This window comes from Lepidochelys kempii, chromosome 1 (assembly GCF_965140285.1).
Source record: "Lepidochelys kempii isolate rLepKem1 chromosome 1, rLepKem1.hap1, whole genome shotgun sequence".
In the NCBI taxonomy this organism is placed as follows: Eukaryota; Metazoa; Chordata; order Testudines; family Cheloniidae; genus Lepidochelys; species Lepidochelys kempii.
This window is the reverse complement of record NC_136380.1, coordinates 323,482,363-323,504,340: the sequence shown is the minus strand read 5'-3', so window position 1 is coordinate 323,504,340 and position 21,978 is coordinate 323,482,363. Positions and strand designations below refer to the sequence as shown.

At 43.4% G+C, this 21,978-nt stretch overlaps 1 protein-coding gene across 12 annotated transcripts in view; it reads left to right on the top strand.

Moving 5' to 3' along the window:
- CPNE8 (copine 8) overlaps positions 1-21,978 on the top strand; it is a 296,005-nt gene that overhangs the window by 85,584 nt on the left and 188,443 nt on the right. For all 12 annotated transcript variants that reach the window (XR_012156821.2, XM_073328405.1, XM_073328394.2 and 9 more), the window contains one exon: positions 21,733-21,796. Coding sequence is in view for 11 of the 12 variants with exons in the window: in XM_073328405.1 (XP_073184506.1) it covers positions 21,733-21,796 (64 nt within the window). In the remaining variant the exon portion in view is untranslated. The remainder of the gene's footprint in view (positions 1-21,732; positions 21,797-21,978) is intronic.

Here is a 21,978-nt window from a genome sequence, read left to right as displayed (position 1 = left end):
TGGGATTCTCTTCTAAACAATTTCTTCTCATCTTGGATACATTTGTAGCATTGTCTGTGACCAAGCTGCGTACTAGAAATTTGAAATTTTTTTCAGTTTGTTATAGCTTTTACTGCTGCTTCTTGTAAGTATTCTGCTGTGTGTGCATTTCCTGATGTATCAATTTTTTCTGTAAGACAGACATTCCCTCCTTCTGTTGTCACACAAGCACAACAGGATCATTGTGGATATTGCTCCACCCATCAAGACTCAGGTTAACAATTTTATGCTCTAGACCTTTTGCATGCTGCTCAGTTTCTCTTTCATACACCTTATCCAGCAATTTGCCTGCGACATCTGCTCTGTTGGGTGGACTGTATCCTGGTCTTGATGAGTAAACCTCTTTTTGTAATCCTCTGGTTCTGATCACAAACTTATCTATGGTTGTTTCTGGGTGATGGAGATTTTTTTTTTCTTTTTGCTACAGGTGATATACTGTGGCTATGTGACATACATGATGATGTGACTGAAACACTATGATTGGCAGATAACTCTGAAACTATAGAAAATGATGGTGATCTTGAAGGTGGATAGTCTTCAGAATCCTGTATGTTGAGGATGGATTCTCCTAAACAAAATAAGTCAATGCAGTTATTTAATTATTATTACCATACTGCTCATTTAGTATTACTTATTGCTTTCACTGACACTCAGTACTACTTTAAAGGTGAAATTGTAAAAGGAAGATCTGCCAATTTCAGCTATTTATTTATCACAACTGCATCTAAAATGATAGTACCATAGTTGTTTGAGCAAAAAATATAGAGTAACATGAGAATTCAAGAATAGTCCAAAAGGAAGAGAGGCAGTCCTTAAAGAAGAATGATATAAAAAAGTTTACCAACCTAAAGATCCTGCATGTTCAAACATGTTCGTTTCATCATCTTCAACACCGCTTCCTCCTGAGAAGGAACAGTTTTCATGATGTTGTTTCATTCGGGAAACCAGACCTTGCATTTCTTTGTTGCACTGTTTGCATTTTGCATGCATGCTTGTCTTACCCACAGGTAGAGGAACTTCATTAAAATATTCCCAAACTGGGTCTCTTTTACGGCCTGCTGCCATTATAGGGTTTCCTTTCTAGTGAGAGAATGGTAGATCTCAAATCAATGAAGGCTACACTCAGAAAGACCTCAAGACTTCTGGAATATGCTGCTCAAACAGTTTCACTTTTGTTTCTAGTGCCTGTCCCTCTCCCTCTCTTCTCACATTTATCTCCAGACTTCTTCTCCTTTGTACAGATCTGTTCTGCCCCCAACAATCTTCTATTCATTGAACTTTTTGAAACTTTGCACTTTTAGAGAGAGGTAAGGGATTGACTCTGTGTACACAAATTTGCAGAGGGACAATAGGGTTGAGGTCTGTTATTTCTTGCCTCTCTATTATGTATGTATGTATTTATTTTTATTTTAAAAACATTTTTGCTGTTAACAAGGATGTTATCTCTGGAGACACAAATCCACAGTTTAAGAACTGCAAAACTAAGCATCTCTGATGGTATCTTCTAGACTGAGCACTGAGTCCCATTGGTTTGATAGAAAGATTAACCTAAATAATCTATACAGAAGCCCCTGGAACCCCATAAAAATGGGTCCCTAATCCATGAACTATTGGAACTCATTTACAAAACTTTTCTTAAATGTTACATGAATATATTGTCATACTATAGAATTAGAATTTGTAATCCCTATTCCATGATGAGATACCTTTGAGCTATAATGTATCTTAATTAAAACTATCTTTTAGGTAGGTTTTTTCCTCAAAAAGCATTTTATCAAAAAAATCCAATTTAAATTAAAAAAAATTCAATTTTTATTTATTTATTTTTTAAATCATTGATTTTTATCCATCCTAGGGACTCTCTAGGCGCCTCCTCCCTGGACAGAGCGAGTACCCTTTCCTCCAGAAAAAGGAGGTAGAGGGAGAAATCTCCCGCACATGGAGAACCATTAAAGAGAAAATAGGATAGGTGGTTTTGGTTTTGTGGAACATTGGCCCACCTTCTAATGGGAGAGGGGGAGTATGGTGTGGATGGCCTCCATCTCAGTAGAAGGGGAGCCAATTTTCTTGGGGACAGGCTGGCTAAAGTAGTCAGAAGAGCATTTAACTTACGACAAAAGGAGAAGGTGAAAAGAGGGAACAAGATTCAGATGTTGGGAACAAAATTAATCAAGAAACCAAAGGACATGAAGAAAAAACATATAAGAGACAGAAGGAGAAATTTATGGCCAGCAGGCTTAAGGACAATAAAAAGGGGCTTTTAAACAAAAAGAATCTTAACAGTGGTCCCATTACAAGATGGATATAGTAGAGTTGAAAAGGCAGAATTGTAGGGTAATTAACAATTGGAACAATTTACCAGAGATTGTGGTGGTGTCTCTATCGCTGGCAATTTGTAAAGCAAGATTGGATGTTTGTTTTTTCTATAAAATATGCCCTAGTTCAAATAGGAATTATTTTGAGGAAGTTCTGTGGTGTGTGTTATATAGGAGGTCAGACTATATGATCACATTGATCTCTTCTGGCTTTGGAATCCATGAAACCTTAAAGCAGTCTGTTCTGGCAGCAGTGAACAGGGGTGTACAACTTTGGAATTTTAATAAAATTGATTAACCAGACCCTACTTAAGGATAGAAAATGACCAGAACTGGACCAGTGATAAAGCTAGTGGTGAGCCATCTGGTTAAATAATTTGTTAAATATTAGGGCTGTCAAGCGATTTAAAAAACTAATTGCAATTAATCGCATTGTTAAACAATAATAGAATACCATTTATTTAAATATTTTTGGATGTTTTCCACATTTTCAAATATATTGATTTCACTTACAATACAAAATTATTCTGATGCTGATCTAGTCTACAGAGTTAATCAGAGCTCTGATAGGTAAACCCTTGTGGATTGGGAGTCTCTCACTGTTTTCAGACCACATGTAATAGGGTCACCCTCTTCCCATCTTCTTTGCTTCACACTGACTGCTCAGAGACCTTTTTTTGTAGATACCACCTTGTTGTTTGTTTACTGTTTCACTCCACCACCTTTTACTTCGTAATGAAGTCTTAGTATTTATAATGCTATCCAACTTTATTACTCCTTTTGCAGAAGGTGGGGGAGGTGTCTCTTTCCTGAGAACTCCATTTTGTCAACACCCACTATCCCTTTTCTCCTCCCAATTCACTTCCTTCCTGTGCTCTTTTATCCAGTCTTCTTGTTAATGAGCTAATTAGCTCATGAACTTCCCAGCCACAACCTTATCTGATAATCAGAACTCTCCTTAGTCAGGCACTCTCTGAGGACCTAATTGGTTCAACTCTGTCACACGCTTGCCCCCTTTGCCAGACAGAAGTGTATTCCTTTCCCCATGCTGTCCCCACTTTACCAGAAGTGCTACTCAACTTCAGCCTTTCTTTGCTCCCAAGGTGGTCATCCAGGATCCCCATGTAGGGCCCATCTATTCTTTACCCACCAAAATCAAATTTTACTGGTGGAGGTTACCCCCATAATTCCACTTCAGCCCACAGGTCTTCACACCAGGGGCAACCCCGGGGGGACTCTCCTTGTTCTTGTCCTCTTTGTTTAGTGGAAGGACCTGCTGGTGCCCCTCCTCCTCCTGATTACCCATGGTTGCTTGTTCCCCTAACCCGCTGAACCTCTTGGGATCCCTCCTTTTGGAATTCTGTAGGTGAGAGTTCTGATAACTGCTCAACCTCTGTTAATGAGCTCAGGTTATCTTTATCCCCTGAGATTATTTCCTTCTTTTATTTTCTTCTTTCTCTTGGGCACACCCCTCTCTTTATTTTCTCTTTGACATGTTCTCCTGTTTATTATTTTCCAACCCTTTTACATTTAACAACTCCTTTTTTTCCCTTTCACTGTGGGTTTCACACCTTCCCTCTGGGATTGCGACACCCCTTTGCCTCCCTAATGGGAAGGGGTTCCGGTCTGTGCCTAACTCAGCTGGGTTTGGCAACCCACTTCCATTTAAACTTCCTCCAAACTTTCTGTGCCATAGGGCAAAATTTCTTACCCCCATGTATACATTTAAGCTTCTCTCTTGCTCTGTAAATTAGCCAATGGGGTTTCACCAACTCCCGCCTGATTAGTGAACAGATGGAGGAAGGGTTCACCAGACCCTTTGATATCTCTTTCCCAACATCACAGAAAAAGTTGTTAACTTCCTTCCTTCTCCCTGCCCAGGGTTCTGGCCCAACCGCAGATTTCTGTAAACCCACACTCCATTTATGGGCAGGCTCTTTTTATATGTTCCTGCTGCCCATGCTGGTAAACACAATAGCCTGAGACCCCATGGGTGCTCCTCTAGGCTGCTCCTTCTTCTTCTTGGTGTCCTTTCCAGATGTATGCTGGCTGGTCTTCCTCCCTGTGTCAGTCCCCTTAAACTACCAGCTCCCTCTGGGAATGTCCTCCTCTACAAACTCTTTTGTTAGTTTAACTGCTGTATATGGGGTAACCAGTTTGATGCTGCCTGACCCATATTTGGGTATTCTCCAGGGACTCTGAAGGAACTGTTCAAATATGACAGTATCCATGATATCGCTCATACCTTGGGTGTCTGACCTCAGCCAGTGAGAGGCCCAGTCTGGCAGTTTTTGAGCAAATGCCTTGGGCCATAATCTCCCAGGCTATCTTGTGTCTCAAACTTTTTGCCGGTATTTCTTTCTGTTGAAAGCCCCACCTGGTTGAGGATGGCTGCCTTAACCACTTCATAATCCTCTACCTGCTGGTCACTGAGAGCCATGTAGACTGCCTGAGCTTCCCCTGTAGGGCCCATATTCCCCGTCTCATTCTGCCACCACACCTACTCAAAAATGATCAAAAACCTGTTAGGGTCATCCACAGGGCCCATCTTGCAAAGGCCTACTGTGATGCTTTTCTCTAGGAAACCAGAACCACAAGCCACTGTTTTACCCCTCTGCCTTAGCAAATGAGAGTTTGGCTGCTGCTATGCTGAGTGTCAGCTCCCCGACACACCAGACTGTCTGTCTGCTTGCTTTGGAAACTCCTCAAAGCTGCGCCAGTCTAAACCTTGCCTTGCAGATAACAATCAGTGAACCCCAGTCCCAAGTTCCCCAGGGACATCTCTCTGCAGTGTGCAGTCCCTCTTACTGGACACTCACAGAAGTTAGAGACAGAGCACACACTAGCTTTTAGTTTAGCTGAAGACTCACCCTTCATATAACAGCACGGAATTGGTTTATAGTAAAACTAAGATAAGATTGTTAATAATGAACAGAGATTTAAGTGATACTAAGCAACAGAAAAAGAGACAGGTATAGCTACAAACAAAACAAAAGACACTTCCTGGCAACTAAAACTTAATCTTAGCAAATTACATTCTTTGCCTAAGCAGTTTTTTCATATCATGTTACCAGCATCTCCAGGCCAGGGATCCAGCTTCCACAGAATCATCGGGTACTGTCCCCTTTGTTCTTGAAGTGATGGATCACTACAATGTCTTTTTGTTCCTCTTATATTTTTCAAAGTCCATTGTCTTTGTCTCAAGAGCCAGGAATAATTTTTGGGGGTGCAGACTGTCCCCTGGTGTGCTCATTAAACTGTGTCCTCTGCTTTTTCTTAGCTTGATTGCTTTGTTTACCTTATATGTAAACGTACTTTTCATTAACTGCTGCCTCATTCTAGCACACATGCATATCTGTTTGTACACAACCCAGACATACATCACGCAGTGATATTCCTGACCGGCATATCACTGGCTTACATATGATACCTTTTTTTGGGTACGTATTATAACAACAGTGTGTCAGGCCCGATATGACTCACCGTATAGTGGGCTCTCTGACAGTGGGCATTGAGGGGCTCTTAAGGTCACACCTACTCCCAGGCACCTGAATGCTGATTCATGCTGCAGGTCTCAGTACCCTTGGTAGTAGCTATTGATGCACCTGGGATTATTGTCTTATAAATTCCAGCAGGCTTTTTTGTTGCTCAGCCTGCCAGACAAACAAGGACTGTCTTTCCAAGTGGTGGGGCTGCTAGTAGCTATTGATGCACCTGGGATTATTGTCTTATAAATTCCAGCAGGCTTTTTTGTTGCTCAGCCTGCCAGACAAACAAGGACTGTCTTTCCAAGTGGTGGGGCTGCTGGAACGTCTTCAAGGTCTTCTGAATTTCCTTCTGCTGTTCAACCAGCCATCTCCTCCATCTCCCGACTTGCTGAACCTTTACACCAGCTCGCCCATCAAGCTTTCCATTTCTTTGGATAAAGGCAGGATACTGGACAAGCTCCCGTGTGTGCAGGGTCTCCTGGCTCTGTCCTCTTTGCTTTGCACAGAGACCGCTCAAAGACCTTCCCTTTTGTAGATACCACAGTGTAGTTTGTTTGTTGTGTTTCACTCCACCACCTTTCACATAGTATTTTCAAGGCTATCTAGCTTTACTCCCCCTTCTGCAAAAAGGGGAGGGGGAATGTTTTCTTCCAGAGAACTCCCTTTTGTCAGGCCCTCTAGCCTTTTTTCTCTTCTGTGTCTCCTGTTTCTTCCCTTCTTTCACTTTCTTCCTGTGCTCTTTTATCCAGTCTCCTTGTTAATGGGATAATTAGCTCATTAGCTTCCCAGCCCCAGCCTTATCTGGTAATCAGGAACTTTTTTTTTTTTTTCTTTTCCCCTTAATCAGGCCCTCCCTGAGGGCCTAATTGGCTCAACATTGAGCAGAGTGCTGGTTCAGTTGCTGATTCCCAGCATTCTGTCACATCACAGTAGACCTCATCAACAAGCTCCACACATGCCCCCACCCCAGCGAGGTCACATCTCAAGCTTTTGAGACACATGGCAGCATACACCTCTGTCATACAGCGTGCCAGACTTTCCCTCTGGCTGCTGCAACACTGCTTAAAATCAGTATACATACCCAAGAAATAATATCAGCACAGACCGACTGGTCACCACCCCTGCAGAAGTCCTATCTTCTGAACGTTGGTGGACAGATCCATTCCAAATACACAGCAGAGTTCCATTCTCTCTATCACTCCCACCAAGACCGTGATAACAGATGCCTCCGCTCTGGGATGGGGAGCCCACCATTTAAAAGTTCAAGGGAAATGGTCGCCATAGAAGGCCTGCCTGTATATAAACATAATAGAGTTCAGAGAAACACAATTTGCCTGAATGCCTTTCTATCCTCCTGAGGTCTCACTGTCCAAGTACTCACTGATGACACCAGGGCAATGTGCTACATCAACAAACAGGGAAGGATGAAGTAATTCCCTCTCTGCCAAGAAGCAATGTACATATAGGAATGGTGGTTACATTACCACATCACACTAGTGTTTATCCATCTGACCAGTCTACAAAACACCCCTGCAAATCACCTCCGCAGACCTTTATACAAATTAGTAAATGGTCGGTCAAAGATCCCATCCTTCTCAATGTACTTCTGAAATGGAAATGACCGTCTTGATATTCACTAGACAGTAGAGCTGGGCAAAACTTTTTGGGTGATAGTTGGTTGGAGTTCAGTTTCAGTCAACCTGAAAGTGTTTGTCAATGTGACACAATAGTTTTGGCTGGGGAAAAGTGTTTTCAGGGTTAGCTTTGACAAAAATGAGAGAGAGAGAAAGAGAGGTGGGGTGTGTGTGTGAGAGAGAGAGAGAGTTAGGTCAGTTGCCTGGGATGGGGGAGATTGAGGTTTTGAATCCCCACTGTGGAGCAGGGACTTGAACTTTGATCTCTCCCCTGCCAGATAAGTTCCCTAGCCACCAGAATATAGACTATTCCAGGGTGGGATACTTTCAATCTCTCCTACTGAAGCTGTTCTAATTTGTATAAATACTTAAATATTAATTGGGCCAAAGAAAAAGAGTGGGTGGCTCTATAGCCTGGTGATAAAGGCATTCACCTGGGAGGCAGAATATGTGAATTAAAATCCTTCCTCTGAAGTAGGCAGAAAGAAGATTTGAATCCACATCACGTACCTACACCTTGTAGCCATGGTCACCATTTCAGACTTTGGTGGCAGGGAGGCAACTTTAATCATGATTCCAGGGGCTACTGAGGCATCTGAAAACTCTCTAGCTTTTTGGCAGAGAATAACTTAGAAATTAGCTGACAGGAGCACTATATCTAACTCCTATATAAATAAAGAAAATTAAATAACTATTAGACCAGTGGTTCTCAAACTTTTGTATTGGTGACCCCTTTCACACAGCAAGTCTCTGAGTGCGAATTCCCCCCCCCTCCCCACATAAATTAAAAACACTTTTTTATATTTAACACTGTTATAAAGCTGGAGGCGAAGTGGGGTTTAGGGTGGAGACTGACAACTCGCGACCCCCATGTAATAACCTCACGACCCCCTGAAGGGTCCTAACCCCCAGTTTGAGAAGCCCTGTATTAGACCCACTCAGCTTTAATACTAATATGTTCTGACATCTTGTGCCAAGTCACTTAAGGGACACTGGTAGGGTGACCAGATGAAACGCACAAAATATCGGAACACATGGGGGAAGCGCGCAAAAAAAAAAAAAAAAAAAAGTGTCCAAAGCTGCAACATTGGGACCAATGGTGTTCCGACCGTGCATCGGTCGGGACGCAGGACAAAGAACTAAAAATCGGGACAGTGGTTAGGTTTAAAATATTAATGTATATTTTTACTCTGTTACTAACTCTTGAATACAATAATTAAAACAATTGTATAAAAATCTAGATTACTTTCTATCATTTAGTCTACTTACTTTTTGCGGTTCACCAAGCTTGGAATACGTCATTTAACTTTTGGAAACGTCCTATAAGGGCAAGGCCACGTGAGTTTATACTGCACCTGCCTGGGGCTCTAGGGGTGTTAAGCTCTATAAATAATAATAGACTTGTCAAGGTTCCTCCCCCACTCTGAACTCTAGGGTACAGATGTGGGGACCTGCATGAAAAACCTCCTAAGCTTATCTTTACCAGCTTAGGTCAAAACTTCCCAAGGTACAAAATATTACACCCGTTGTCCTTGGACTAGCCGCTACCACCACCAAACTAATACTGGTTACTGGGGAAGAGCTGTTTGGACGCGTCCTTCCCCCCAAAATACTTCCCAAAACCTTGCACCCCACTTCCTGGACAAGGTTTGGTAAAAAGCCTCACCAATTTGCCTAGGTGACTACAGACCCAGACCCTTGGATCTTAAGAACAATGAACAATCCTCCCAACACTTGCACCCCCCCTTTCCTGGGAAATGTTGGATAAAAAGCCTCACCAATTTGCATAGGTGACCACAGACCCAAACCCTTGGATCTGAGAACAATGAAAAAGCATTCAGTGTTTTACAAGAAGACTTTTAATAAAAAATAGAAGTAAATAGAAATAAAGAAATCCCCCCTGTAAAATCAGGATGGTAGATATCTTACAGGGTAATTAGATTCAAAAACATAGAGAACCCCTCTAGGCAAAACCTTAAGTTAGAAAAAAGATACACAGACAGAAATAGTTATTCTATTCAGCACAATTCTTTTCTGAGCCATTTAAAGAAATCATAATCTAACACATACCTAGCTAGATTACTTACTAAAGTTCTAAGACTCCATTCCTGGTCTATCCCCGGCAAAAGCAGGATATAGACAGACACACAGACCCTTTGTTTCTCTCCCTCCACCCAGCTTTTGAAAGTATCTTGTCTCCTCATTGGTCATTTTGGTCAGGTGCCAGCGAGGTTACCTTTAGCTTCTTAACCCTTTACAGGTGAGAGGAGCCTTCCCCTGGCCAGGAGGGATTTCAAAGGGGTTTACCCTTCCCTTTATATTTATGACAAGACTAGAAACTGACTTTTAACAGGAGTGAAACTGACACTTTCAAGTCACTTTCACTTCTGTTTAAAAGTTAGTTGCTTTCCAGAAGGTTCTTAAACACAACGCTACAGTGATTGAGTTGTAGTTCTCAGAGGAGAATATTTAAAACCAGACACCAAGAAAATTACACATTTTAAAGTTGAGGAAAAAATTGAGTCTTGTTTATTATTTAGAGTTGGTATGTATGGTTTTTTGTTTGTTTTAAGTACCATTCTATGTTTGGACACTGTGTCTCAGTTTCCATTGCAGTAAAAGGGGAATAATAATACTTGGCTGCCTGCCATATGGAAGTGTAAGGAGTAGTTTGAGATTTGTGGGGCAGAAGCTGGATCTTCTTAATGGTTTGTAGGGTTCCTAGCACAATGGGGGACTCATACTGATTAAGGTCTTTGGGCACTACTATAACATAGGTCAGCTGTTGAGATGCCCACTGGTGGTAGCTGAAGGGGACTTAACTGGTGGATGGGATGTTGGTGGAGTACAGATTGATCTGTGTTGGCCAGAAGCACATCCTTCATCCCCCACGAGCTCAGCACCTCTGAGCAGAATTTGAAGCATACCTGTCCTTGAAACTGCAACTGCTAATGAACATGATGGTCCTTCAAGTGCTTGCTCATGTCAATTCCAAGTAGGTGTGTGCGTGCCATGTGCACAGTTGCTGGAAGGTTTTTCCCCTAGTAGTACCCGATGTCTCAGCTCAGGTGCCCCCTGGAGTCGCACCTTCATGGTGCCGCATATAGGGTCCTGCCGACCCGCCGCCTCTCCAGTTCCTTCTTATCACCAGTAGTAGTCATTGGAGTGTTCTCTTCTCTTTCATTTTCAAGCAATCCCCTAGTGGACTCTAAGTTCCTACCTGTAAATAGTTTAAATAGTTAATAGTTCTTAGTATAGTGTAGTGTATTTTTTTTAACCCCTTGTTAGCAGGGGTTCCCTTCATATTCTTAGGGCCGGGGCATGCCTCGGTCCCAGGGGTTTAAGCCGTCTGGGGTTGGCCAGAAGCTGATGCCAAGAGGCAACCCACACACATCCTGCTTGAAGTGCCTGGGGGAATACCATCAAATGAATAGTTGCAAAATCTGCAGAGGATTCTGCCCCGGCAGCAAGAAGGAGAGTGACCACAGGCTGAAGCCATTGCTGATGGAGGCAGCCCTGTGGCCGCAGTCGGAGTCAAGCCCCATGGATCCGGCACCTGGTTCTTCAGCACTGGTGTGCAGCGCACCAGCCTCGATCAGGGATGTGGCACTGAGAAAGGACTCTGGGGTCACCAGCATCATTGACTCCAGGCCCACACTGGTCCGTTGAGCCGCCACCTGTGAAAGAGGGTCAAGTGGAGGACTTAGATCTCCCCTCCACACCAGAGACCTTTGAGGCAGCCAGGGATCTGATAGCCCTGGCGGGCCTGCACTCTCCCAACCAGCATGAGAGGTCATCAGTCCTGAAGCCTCCAGCACTGCAAAGACTGCCGGTGCCATCCCAGGAGCAAGTTGGCAATCATGTCTCTGCTCACCCTCTCCCCAGCACTGTCCAGCACCGCTCCACCATCGTCTCTGCGCTTGGACTCCTCTGCAGATTTGGAGGTGGAGCCCTATGTCTCCAGGAATAGCTGGCACGGAGGGCAGAGACATCCCCAGAGACTGGAGATGGCACAGTCCTTTCCACCCGTGCCATGGCCAGTGCAGTGGCAGATGCCAGCGCAGTAGCCCTTTTGGACCCTGTGGACATACCATCAATCCCAGGGTTCCTTTTCAATCCTTCTTGGTTGCATCAGATGGATGAGCGCCATCCAGGATGCTGCCAGCACCATGGATGACATAGTTGTTGGCACTGCAGTCGGCACCACAGTCTGCACCGAGATGGGCGCAGTTACAGATAACTGGGAATGCTTCAAGGAACCGGACGGGCAAGAAGGCCCTGTACTGGCCCGGGTTTCCTCCTCATCCTTCCCCGATGAGGCAGTAGCGGGAACATAGGTTCCTGGCCCACCGGATAGTTGAGCCCATCTGGAACTCCTAAAAAGGGTGTACGAATATCTCTTTACGTGCCCCCCACTGGACTTGGTGGTGGCGGCGGCGGTGGTCAACGAGCGGGAGAGGCGGGGTAACAGGAACCCACTTCCCGGGCAAAGGACACAAAGAAGCTGGATCTCTTTTGGAGGAAGATGCATTCCACTGGAGGGCTCTAGCTTCACTTTGTGAGCCAGCGGGGAATCCTCAAGTCTCTATAATTTTTAATCCTGGGACGCACTTTAAAATTTGAAATTTAAGGAGTTTGTGCCAGCAGACTCCAAGTCTGAGTTCTTGGCCTTGGTTGGCGAGGGCAAGGCTGTGGCAAGACCTCATTGCAGGCCTCAATGTACTCAGCAGACTCAGTAAACCGCACCATGTCTTCGGGGATTGCAATGCTTTGTTGCTCCTGGCTTCAGGCCTACCGGAGGAGATTAAACAGACTATTCAGGATCTCCCTTTTGAGAGCTCCATCTTGTCTTCAGAGAAAACTGACCCAAAGCTGAATAGCTTAAGACTCTCAAGCCACTCTCAAATCTCTGGGGCATCACACACCCGCCACACAGCGCAAGCATTTTAAATCCCTGCCTATGCCGCACCCATATCAGGGGCATTCTAGGCGGGACTTCTATAGAAGAAGGGGCAGAAGCCATTGGCATCACCAGTCTCAACCCCCTAACAGCCAGGGGTCGGGATCGTTAAGACAACCCCCAGGTCCTAGGCAGACTTTTTGAAGATGTGTCCGGGGGCGATACACCAACGCAAATTCTGGATCTGTTACTACTCTCTTTGGCCCGTCTATCTCATTCCTACGATGGGTGGTCCCAAATTACCTGTGGTTAGACCCATCCTAGGTCTGCGCAACCTCAACAGGTTCATGAAGAAACTAAAGTTTTGTATGGTCTCTTTGGCCACCGTCATCCCATTCCTGGATCCAGGGGATTGGTATGCCACCCTCAACTTGAAGGACACATACTTCCACATTTCCATAATCCTGCCCTACAGGAGGTTCCTAAGTTTTGTAGCATTCACTAACAATTTCATAGTCCTCCCTTTTGGCCTGTCATCGGCCCCTTGGGTATTCACCAAATGCATGTCAGTTGTAGCCGGCCTTCCTGAGGAAAAGGCACGTTCAGGTATTCCCATACCTGGACGACTGGTTGGTCAAGGGCTGTTCCAGGATGCAAGTGGAACAGGTCAATTTGATAAGGTCCACATTCGACAGATTGGGTCTCTTGCTGAATGTGCAAAAGTTGACTAATCCCCACTCGGAGAATAGAGTTCACAGGGGTGGTGTTAGACTCAAGGCAAGCCGGGGCTTTCGTACCACAGTCCCGTTTTCAAGCTATGCACGACATTATACAAGACCTCAGGCAATACCCCATGACTGCTGCTGGACTACAAGGAATTGCTTAAAACTTCTCTGGCACATGACATTTTGCATGTATGTAGTGCAACGCGCGAGGCTCAGATCTCTCCAGGCCTGGCTAGCATCAGTGTATTGACTGGGCAGACAGAGTCTGGACAGAGTAGTCACACTCTCACTGCTGGTTCTCAAGACTCTTCAGTGGTGAGTCGACATGTGAATGGTGTGCGCAGGCATCCCTTTCTCCAAACAGCACCCTTTGCTGTGTCTGGTTACTGATGCATCAGCAGTAGGGTGGGGAGCACACCTCAGAGAGCACAGAACTCAGAGCTTCTGGTCTCCAGCAGAGCTGTCGCTTCTATCAGCTCTCTGATACTGATGTGCAGTTCATCTGGACCACCTGTTTTACGCATTCCCACCTATCCCGCTCGTTCACAAGGTCCTCCTCAAGATCCGCAGAATCAGTGATATTGATGGTTCCAGCCTGGTCCTGCCAGCATTGGTACACCATCCTGTTGGAGTTATTAGTGGACAGCCCAATCGCCCTACTTTAGTTCCGGATCTGATCACCCAGCATTGTGGCCGGCTCCCGCATCCCAAATCTCGAATCTCTCCACCTCACGGCTTAGAAGCTTCATGGTTAAACCCAATAGAGCTCATATGCTCAGATCATATTAGGGAGATACTCCTTGGCAGTAGGAAATCATCCACCAGGGCTACCTACTTAGCCAAGTGGAAGAGATTCTCGATTTGGTGTTTGCAGAGCCATACCTCTCCGACGCAATCTTCAACACCCTTTATCTTGGACTACCTGCTAAATTTGAAGCAGCAGGCTTGTCACTCTCATCAATAAAGGTTCACCTGGCTGCCATTTCGGCATTCCACCCAGGAGAGGCAGGCTGCTTGGCCTTTGCTAACCCAATGGTGCTGCGTTTTTTTAAAGGACTGGATATGCTGTACCCACAGGATTGGCAACCAACCCTGGCTTGGGACCTTAATCTGGTGCCCCCAAGGCAGATGGGGCCTCCATTCAAGCCCTTGGCGACATGCTCGCTGCTCTATGGATCATGGAAGGTAGCTTTCCTGGTTGCAATAACTTCAGCTAGAAGAGTATCCGAGCTCCAGGCCCTCGCATCTGACCCTCCGTATACCATCTTTTACAAGGATAAGGTGCAACTTTGACCGCACCTGGCCTTTCTTCCTCAGGTCATCTTGCATTTTCATGCCAACCTAGACATCTTTCTCCCAGTTTTTTTTCCTGAAGCCTCACGCTAATAATCAGGAGCAGAGGCTCCATTCCCTGGACATTTGGCATGCATTGGCTTTTTATATTGAGCAAACAAAGCTGTTTCGTAAATTGAACCAGCTGTTTGTGGAGGTGGTGGTGGACAGGATGAAGGGCCTCCCACTGTCCTCCCAAAGGGTATCATCATGGATCATCCAAGCATGCTAAGATCTGGCAAACAAAGATACCTGCCCCCACGCTGACTGCTCATTCCACTAGGGCTCAGTCTTCCTCGGTGGCTTTCCTGGCCCAAGTCCCAATCCAGGAATGTCTGTAGAATGGCAATGTGGTCCTCGGTCCGCACTTTTACTTCTCATTATGCCATTACCCAGCATGCCAGGAACAATGCAGCATTCGGCAAAGCGGTGCTTCAGTCAGCAATTCCATGAACTCCAACCCCGCCTCCTAAGTAAAGCTTGGGAGTCACCTACTTGGAATCGACATGAGCAAGCACTCAAAGAAGAAAAAACAGTTACCTACCACTCGTAACCGTTGTTCTTCAAGATGTGTTGCTTATGTCCATTTCAAGACCCACCCGCCTTCACCTCTGTCAGAGTAATCTGTCAAGAAGGAACTGGAGAGGTGGCAGGTTGGCAGGGCAGGGCCCTATATGCAGCTTCATGAAGGCATGACTCCAGAGGGCACCTGAGCCAACCCTAAAGGTACTGTTAGGGGAAAAACCTTCTGGCATCCGATGAAGTGAGCTGTAGCTCACGAAAGCTTATGCTCAAATAAATTGGTTAGTCTCTAAGGTGCCACAAGTACTTCTTTTCTTCTGGCGACTGTGCACCTACTTGGAATGGACATGAGCAACACATCTTGAATTACGAGAGGTAGGTAACCATTTTTTCTGGACCAGAAGGGTCTGTCACTGGTCTCTTCCCAGGGATAGGTGAGGGTGCTTCCTGCTCCTCTGAGGGCAAACAGACCCCCAAGACCCACTTAGCTGTTCCTAGCCCTCCACCCTTTTTCAGCTCCCCCTCCTTCAGGATCCTTGCCCCAGGGACTGTTCCCCCTCAGCTGCTCCTCCTACGCTCACTGGCCCCTCCCTCAGGGGAAAGACCTGTTCGCTCACCTCTCCTTTCCCCTGGAGACTTTCTCCCCTTTCCAAACCTACTGGCCCCCCCAAGTTCCAACACCCCCGCCACTGGTGGCCGTGTGCTCTCTCTCTCCTTCCCATTGCTATCAAGGGGGACCCTGTGCTCCCTCCAGCATTGGAGGCCATCTGCTTCTCTCCCCCCCATTGGGTACCCTATACTCCCACCACCACCAGTGGGGCCCCTGTGTTCCTCCCCTCCTACTCACCCCCACCAAAGGGTACCTTATGCTTTTACCACTACCACAGGGTACCCTATGCTCCCCCTCCCACTCTGACTGACCTCTTTGCGTGCTCCACCCCCAGAGGCGCTGCTCACTGCCTCGCTACTATTGGTTAGGAGGATTGTCACTCCATATAGTCTCAGCTAGTGATTGGTGGAGGCAGACAACGGGGCAGGGTGGGTGAGCTAGCATGGCAGTGGAAATTGACCAGAAGAGCCCCAGCTCCCTGGAGAAGGGGACCTGGCTGCATGGTACTGCAGTGTGCACCACGAGCAGACCTCTGGTATGAAACTGGGGGGGGGGGGTGTCAGGTGCCCCCCTGCCCTCTGTAAATGGCATCTCTGGTTATAGCATTGTTCTCTCTGGCCCAGTGAACAGTTTCACTAGGAGGGACTGTGAGCAAAATAGACTATAGCCTGATGGTTAAGATGCCCATCTGGCAGGGGGAAGTCCTAATGGACTTGAGTTTGAAGTCCCTGCTAAAGAGAGGGGATTCAAACCTGAGTCTCCCATATCCCAGGAAGTGCCCTAACCACTGGACTACACACACACACATTTGTTGGCCTGAAACAGATTTCCAGTTTGCTGACAAATTCCAAACATTTTCAGAACAGAAAATATTTTTTGATTTTTTTTTTTAAAGTTTGTGGGCCAATCTGAAAAATCAATTATCTGTCCAGCTCTACTAGACAGTACTGCTTGTACCCTATCTCTAAAGACTCTGTATTGTGTTCGCTCAGACTGCTCACAGGAATGGAGATCCACACAGGATAGGGTAAACTAAACAGGGTTTATTTACAAGAGCATTTATATACAAATTCATATTCTGGCCTAAGCAGCCCAGCTCACTGCGTTGGCATACCTGCTGTCTTGCTCTTGCTGTCTGTCTCTCAGAGGTGGCCAATACAAGAGAGTCATTCCCCATGCCTGTCTTAAAGGGAGAATGCACCAGTTCTCTAACCACACTTGAAGACCATACAGAGTGTTTCTGCTTTGATCTTGCAGTTCTGTAGTTCAGTTTCCAAGGGAGTCCTGTCACTCGCACTTTCTGGAATTTCTGTTTCTTCAGCATGTCCCTCCACTGAGTTGATAAGATTTTTGGAATGGTTTTTCTGGTGGTTGGGTCATGTTCTACATCTTCGCAGCTTTTTATTGGTGAAGGCTGATGTGTTTGGGAGGTAATTTTTACCTCTTATTTAAAAAAGGCAAACAAAAAAACCCACAAAAACCTTTTTCCTTGATGGCATTTGTCTTTGTTCTTTCAGCCATTTTAGTAGTTACTATATAATGTTTTCCTTTGGACATCCTTGAGCTCATTGCTTTCAAGGAGTAAGAATTTTGCACAGATATCTTCAGAGGACAGAAAATGACTTAGATTCCATTGTGTTTCATTAGAGATATAATCTTGCAAGATTCACACTCTCCCATCTCCCCTCAGAGTTTGGAGTGTGGTATATTTGTTCGTTAGTTACTGATTATGTTATGTATGTACATGTACTGAGTTTATTATTTCTGCTTTTGAGGCCTGATTTTTCAAATAGATGGTGATTGGCTTAATTTGAGGGTGGTCAGTCACAAACTAATTGTAATGTTCAAGCCAGTAGTTGTAGGTGCAGGTAAGAAGTGTGTGGAGTAGAGGTTGGCTCACACCCTTAAGAGACAATAGTACGTTTAGGCAGTTTCACCTATATCAAACTTAGATGCTCAAACCCAGGAGTGAGAATCTTGCAAGATGATATATTCCAAGAATCAGAACCCTTTACTACTTATGAAATTCATTTTAGAGAGAATTAACTGGATTAATGAAAATTCTGAGGGGGGAAATAATTAGTTTTTTGACTTTACAAAGAGCTAATTAATTTTGACTAAAACATTTTTGTATTAATGTTTTTTAAACTAGTACAATTATATAACTAAAAGAGACAGAGTGTGTGTGTGTTTCCTGTGCCAGAGAGAATTTATTCCTTTTCTCTCAAATGTGGAATCCACACTTCAGAATACAATGATATACAGGATGGGCAATTTTCAGCCTCAGGTTGATGACAAATTTAAGATCAGATGCCTCCTTGAGCCAAGATGGCTAGAATTGGTTACTGTGTGATGCAGCAGAAAGGGCAGATTTCCAATTTTTCATTAGAATACAGAACTTCTTGTCCTACAAAAAATATTTAAGTATCAAGCCTAAAATATTGTCACATGGTATGAAAAGATATTTTAAGGTCTGTGTGTATTTCAAGGATTACTTTTTAAAAATTTCCTTTCCTTCAAAGCCTGTTTAGTTAAACTCAGGCTGCTTGGAGATCTTGGTTTTACAGGAGAGGGTTATGAAAACTGGTTTCAATGAAAGTTTAACATTGTAAGACATTTCTAAATGATCTTTTCCATAAAATGGCGAATTATAGGGGCATTCCCACTAATTGAATATGGTGCCTGTGATGTCAATCTACAGAACTATGTTGAAAAGCTTTGTCCATTGGAGAGGCATGACAGTTCTCATACAAAGGTGATGTCATTGCTGTACTCCAGTAAGAGAATTTACCTCCCAGCTGCCTCACTTCCTCTGCCACCACTGCAAAGAGCAAATCAGACTTTATATTTGTGTCCTCAAGACTAGGTTTTTCCTTAAGTAGTTTGCATAGAGTAGTATACGATAGTTTACTTGTCCCTTTTGGCATCATAAGGCCTTCAAGAGGGGGATGTGAGAACCTGGATTTATGCAGGAAATAGCCCAGCTTGATTGTCATGCACATTGTGTAAAGAGTTGTCACTTTGGATGGGCTATCACCAGCAGGAGAGTGAATTTGTGTGGGGGGGTGGAGGGTGAGAAAACCTGGATTTGTGCTGGAAATCACTTTAGATAAGCTATTACCAGCAGGACAGTGGGGTGGGAATAGGTATTGTTTCATATTCTCTGTGTATATATAAAGCCTGCTGCAGTTTCCACGATATGCATCTGAGGAAGTGAGCTGTAGCTCACAAAAGCTTATGCTCTAATAAATTGGTTAGTCTCTAAGGTGCCACAAGTCCTCCTTTTCTTTTTGCGAATACAGACTAACACGGCTGCTACTCTGAAACCTTTTCTTTTTGCGAATACAGACTAACACGGCTGTTACTCTGATACCAGAGACTGATACCCACATCCATTGTTTTCTGTGTCTGGATGAGACTTAGTAACTCAGTGCATTTTTTGCCACATCTTCACTCCCCATACCACGAGGAGGAGACACTTGAGATTTATTGGCTTGGATAAAATTAAAATAGTGACTATTAAGGCTCATGTTTTATGGTATAAACTGATCACAGGCAAGAGTCAGAAAGAAATTACCCATGTATGGTATAGTATTGTGCAAATAAGTGAATGCTGAGTATTTACACCTACCTCTGAACCATCTGGCACTGGCTACTGTCAAACAAGATGTCTGTCCTTTATATTCTTAATTAATATAGCTCTCTGGTATAAGAATCTATTCTGTACCTTTCCCCCCATAAAAACAATATATTATTTCTAGGGCTGTCGATGAATCGCAGTTAACTCACGCGATTAACTCAAAAAATTAATCCCGAATAATCGCAGTTTTAATTCCAATTGAAAATTATTAATAAAGTGCTCACTTCATATTATTTTTATTACAAATATTTGCACTGTAAAAATTATAAACAAAAAATAGCATTTTTCAATTCACCTCATACAAGTACTGCAGTGCAATCTCTTTATTGTGAAAGTGCAACTTACAAATGTAGATTTTTTTTTTTGTTACATAACTGCACTCAATAACAAAACAATGTAAAACTTTAGAGCCTACAAGTCCACTCAGTCCTACTTTTTGTTCAGCCGATCACTCGGACAAACAAGTTTCGGTTATATTTGCGGGAGATAGTGCTGCCCACTTCTAGTTTTACAATGTCACCTGAAAGTGAGAACAGGCATTAGCATAACATTGTTGTAGCCGGCGTCACAAGATATTTACATGCCAGATATGCTGAAGATTCATATGTCCCTTCATGCTTCAATCACCATTCCAGAGTACATGCATCCATGCAGATGACGAGTTCTGCTCGATAATGATCCAAAGCAGCACAGACCAGCACATGTTCATTTTCATAACCTGAGTCAGATGCCACCAACAGAAGGTTGATTTTCTTTTTTGGTGGTTCAGGTTCTATAGTTTCCACAATGGAGTGCTGCTCTTTTAAAACTTCCAAAACATGCTCCACATCTCGTCCCTCTCAGACTTCGGCTTTTTAAACCTACGGTCAATTGCAATAGCTATCTTTAGAAATCTAACATTGGTACCTTCTTTTCATTTTGTCAAATCTGCAGTGATAATGTTCTTAAAATGAACAACAACATGTTCTGGGTCATCATCCAAGACTGCTAAAACATGAAATATATGGCAGAATATGGGTAAAACAGAGCAGGAGACATATAATTCTCCCCCAGGGAGTTGAGTCACAAATTTAATTAAGGTTTCAGAGTAGCAGCCATGTTAGTCTGTATCTGCAAAAAGAAAAGGAGTACTTGTGGCACCTTAGAGACTAACAAATTTATTTGAGCATAAGCTTTCGTGAGCTACAGCTCACTTTTTAATTTTTTCGTGAGCATCGTCAGCATGGAAGCATGTCCTCTGGAATGGTGGCCAAAGCATGAAGGGGCATACAAATGTTTAGCATATCTGGCAGGTAAGTGCCATGCGAACGCCTGTGTCACTTTCAGGTGACATTGTAAATAAGAGGGCACCATTATCTCCTGTAAATGTAAACAAACTTGTTTGTCTTCATGACTGGATGAACAAGAATTAGGACTGAGTGGACTTGTAGGCACCAAATGTTTTTACATTGTTTTATTTTTGAATGCAGTTCCTTTTTTGCATAATTGTATATTTGTAAGTTCAACTTTCATGATAAAGAGATTGCACTACATACTTGTATTAGGTTAATTGAAAAATACTATTTATTTTGTTTTTTACAGTGCAAATATTTATAATAAAAAATAAATAGAAAGTGAGCACTGTACATTTTCTATTCGGTGTTGTAATTGAAATCAATATATTTGAAAATGTAGAAAACATCAAAAATATCTAAATAAATGGTATTCTATTATTTTTTAACAGTGCGCTTATTCACAATTAATTTTTTTAATCACTTGACAGCCCTAATTATTTCTTCTCTCTTGCTAACTTTTTTAGTTTGTTGCATTAAAAGTTACTTTATAGGTACTGCTGCTAACATAAGGGTAGTAATTATACATAACTAAGCACTTTGTAGTAAGACGTCACAAAATAAAGGCATTTCATTATCTTCCAAATTGTTTTTGGAGTTTTGTTCAAACAAATTTCTCATGAAACAGTACACCTTTTAAGAAACTGTTGAATTGCAGTTTTTTCCAACTTCTCAGGAGCTCTTTTGTTTAGCACACATGGTAGAAGAGTTGAAATGGCCATCCTGTTGCATCTGAAGATTTTTTGCTATCTCTTCTCTAATTTATAGCTCTAAACTAATTATTTTATCAAATAAATAAAATTCCATTTACCACATTGCCAAGATACTCTCTCACTTTCTTTGAGCCTGTTCATGTCTTTAACCCCAGTCCTTGCACAGCACAGTTGGGAGACAAACACTTGCGTTTTAAGGTACCAATTATACTATTTAAAATACAAGAAGGCCAAGTCCTCTTTGAGTAGTCTGACCAGCAATGGCACATGCTAGTGTTCAGCTTGAGTTAGCTGTAGCCTGTCTCATGGAAGATATTAATTAATGTCTTTATACCTCCTAGCCATGAAATACAAATTATTTAAGCTTTCCTTTATGATAAGACACTTAAAATCATGTCTGTGGAATTTTGGCTGCTGGCATGGGAAGTTTTCGCTAAATAATATTAAATCATTCTGAGGTATATATTTGCTGTTTGTTTTCAGAGGAATTCCAGGGAAGAAATGTGGAACAATCATACTGACAGCAGAGGAGCTGAACTGTTGCAGGGTAAGTGAATGTTTGCACTGTTTCTTAAACAATTTGGTTTTTTGGTACTAATGTAACCTGATATTAGACCAGTTTTTTAAAGATACAGTTTACAATGGGGTAAAAGAAATAGGAACACAATTACCTAGAGCAATTCATTATTTATTGCTTCACTTAATTGTTCTTTTCAGTTACTATTAACC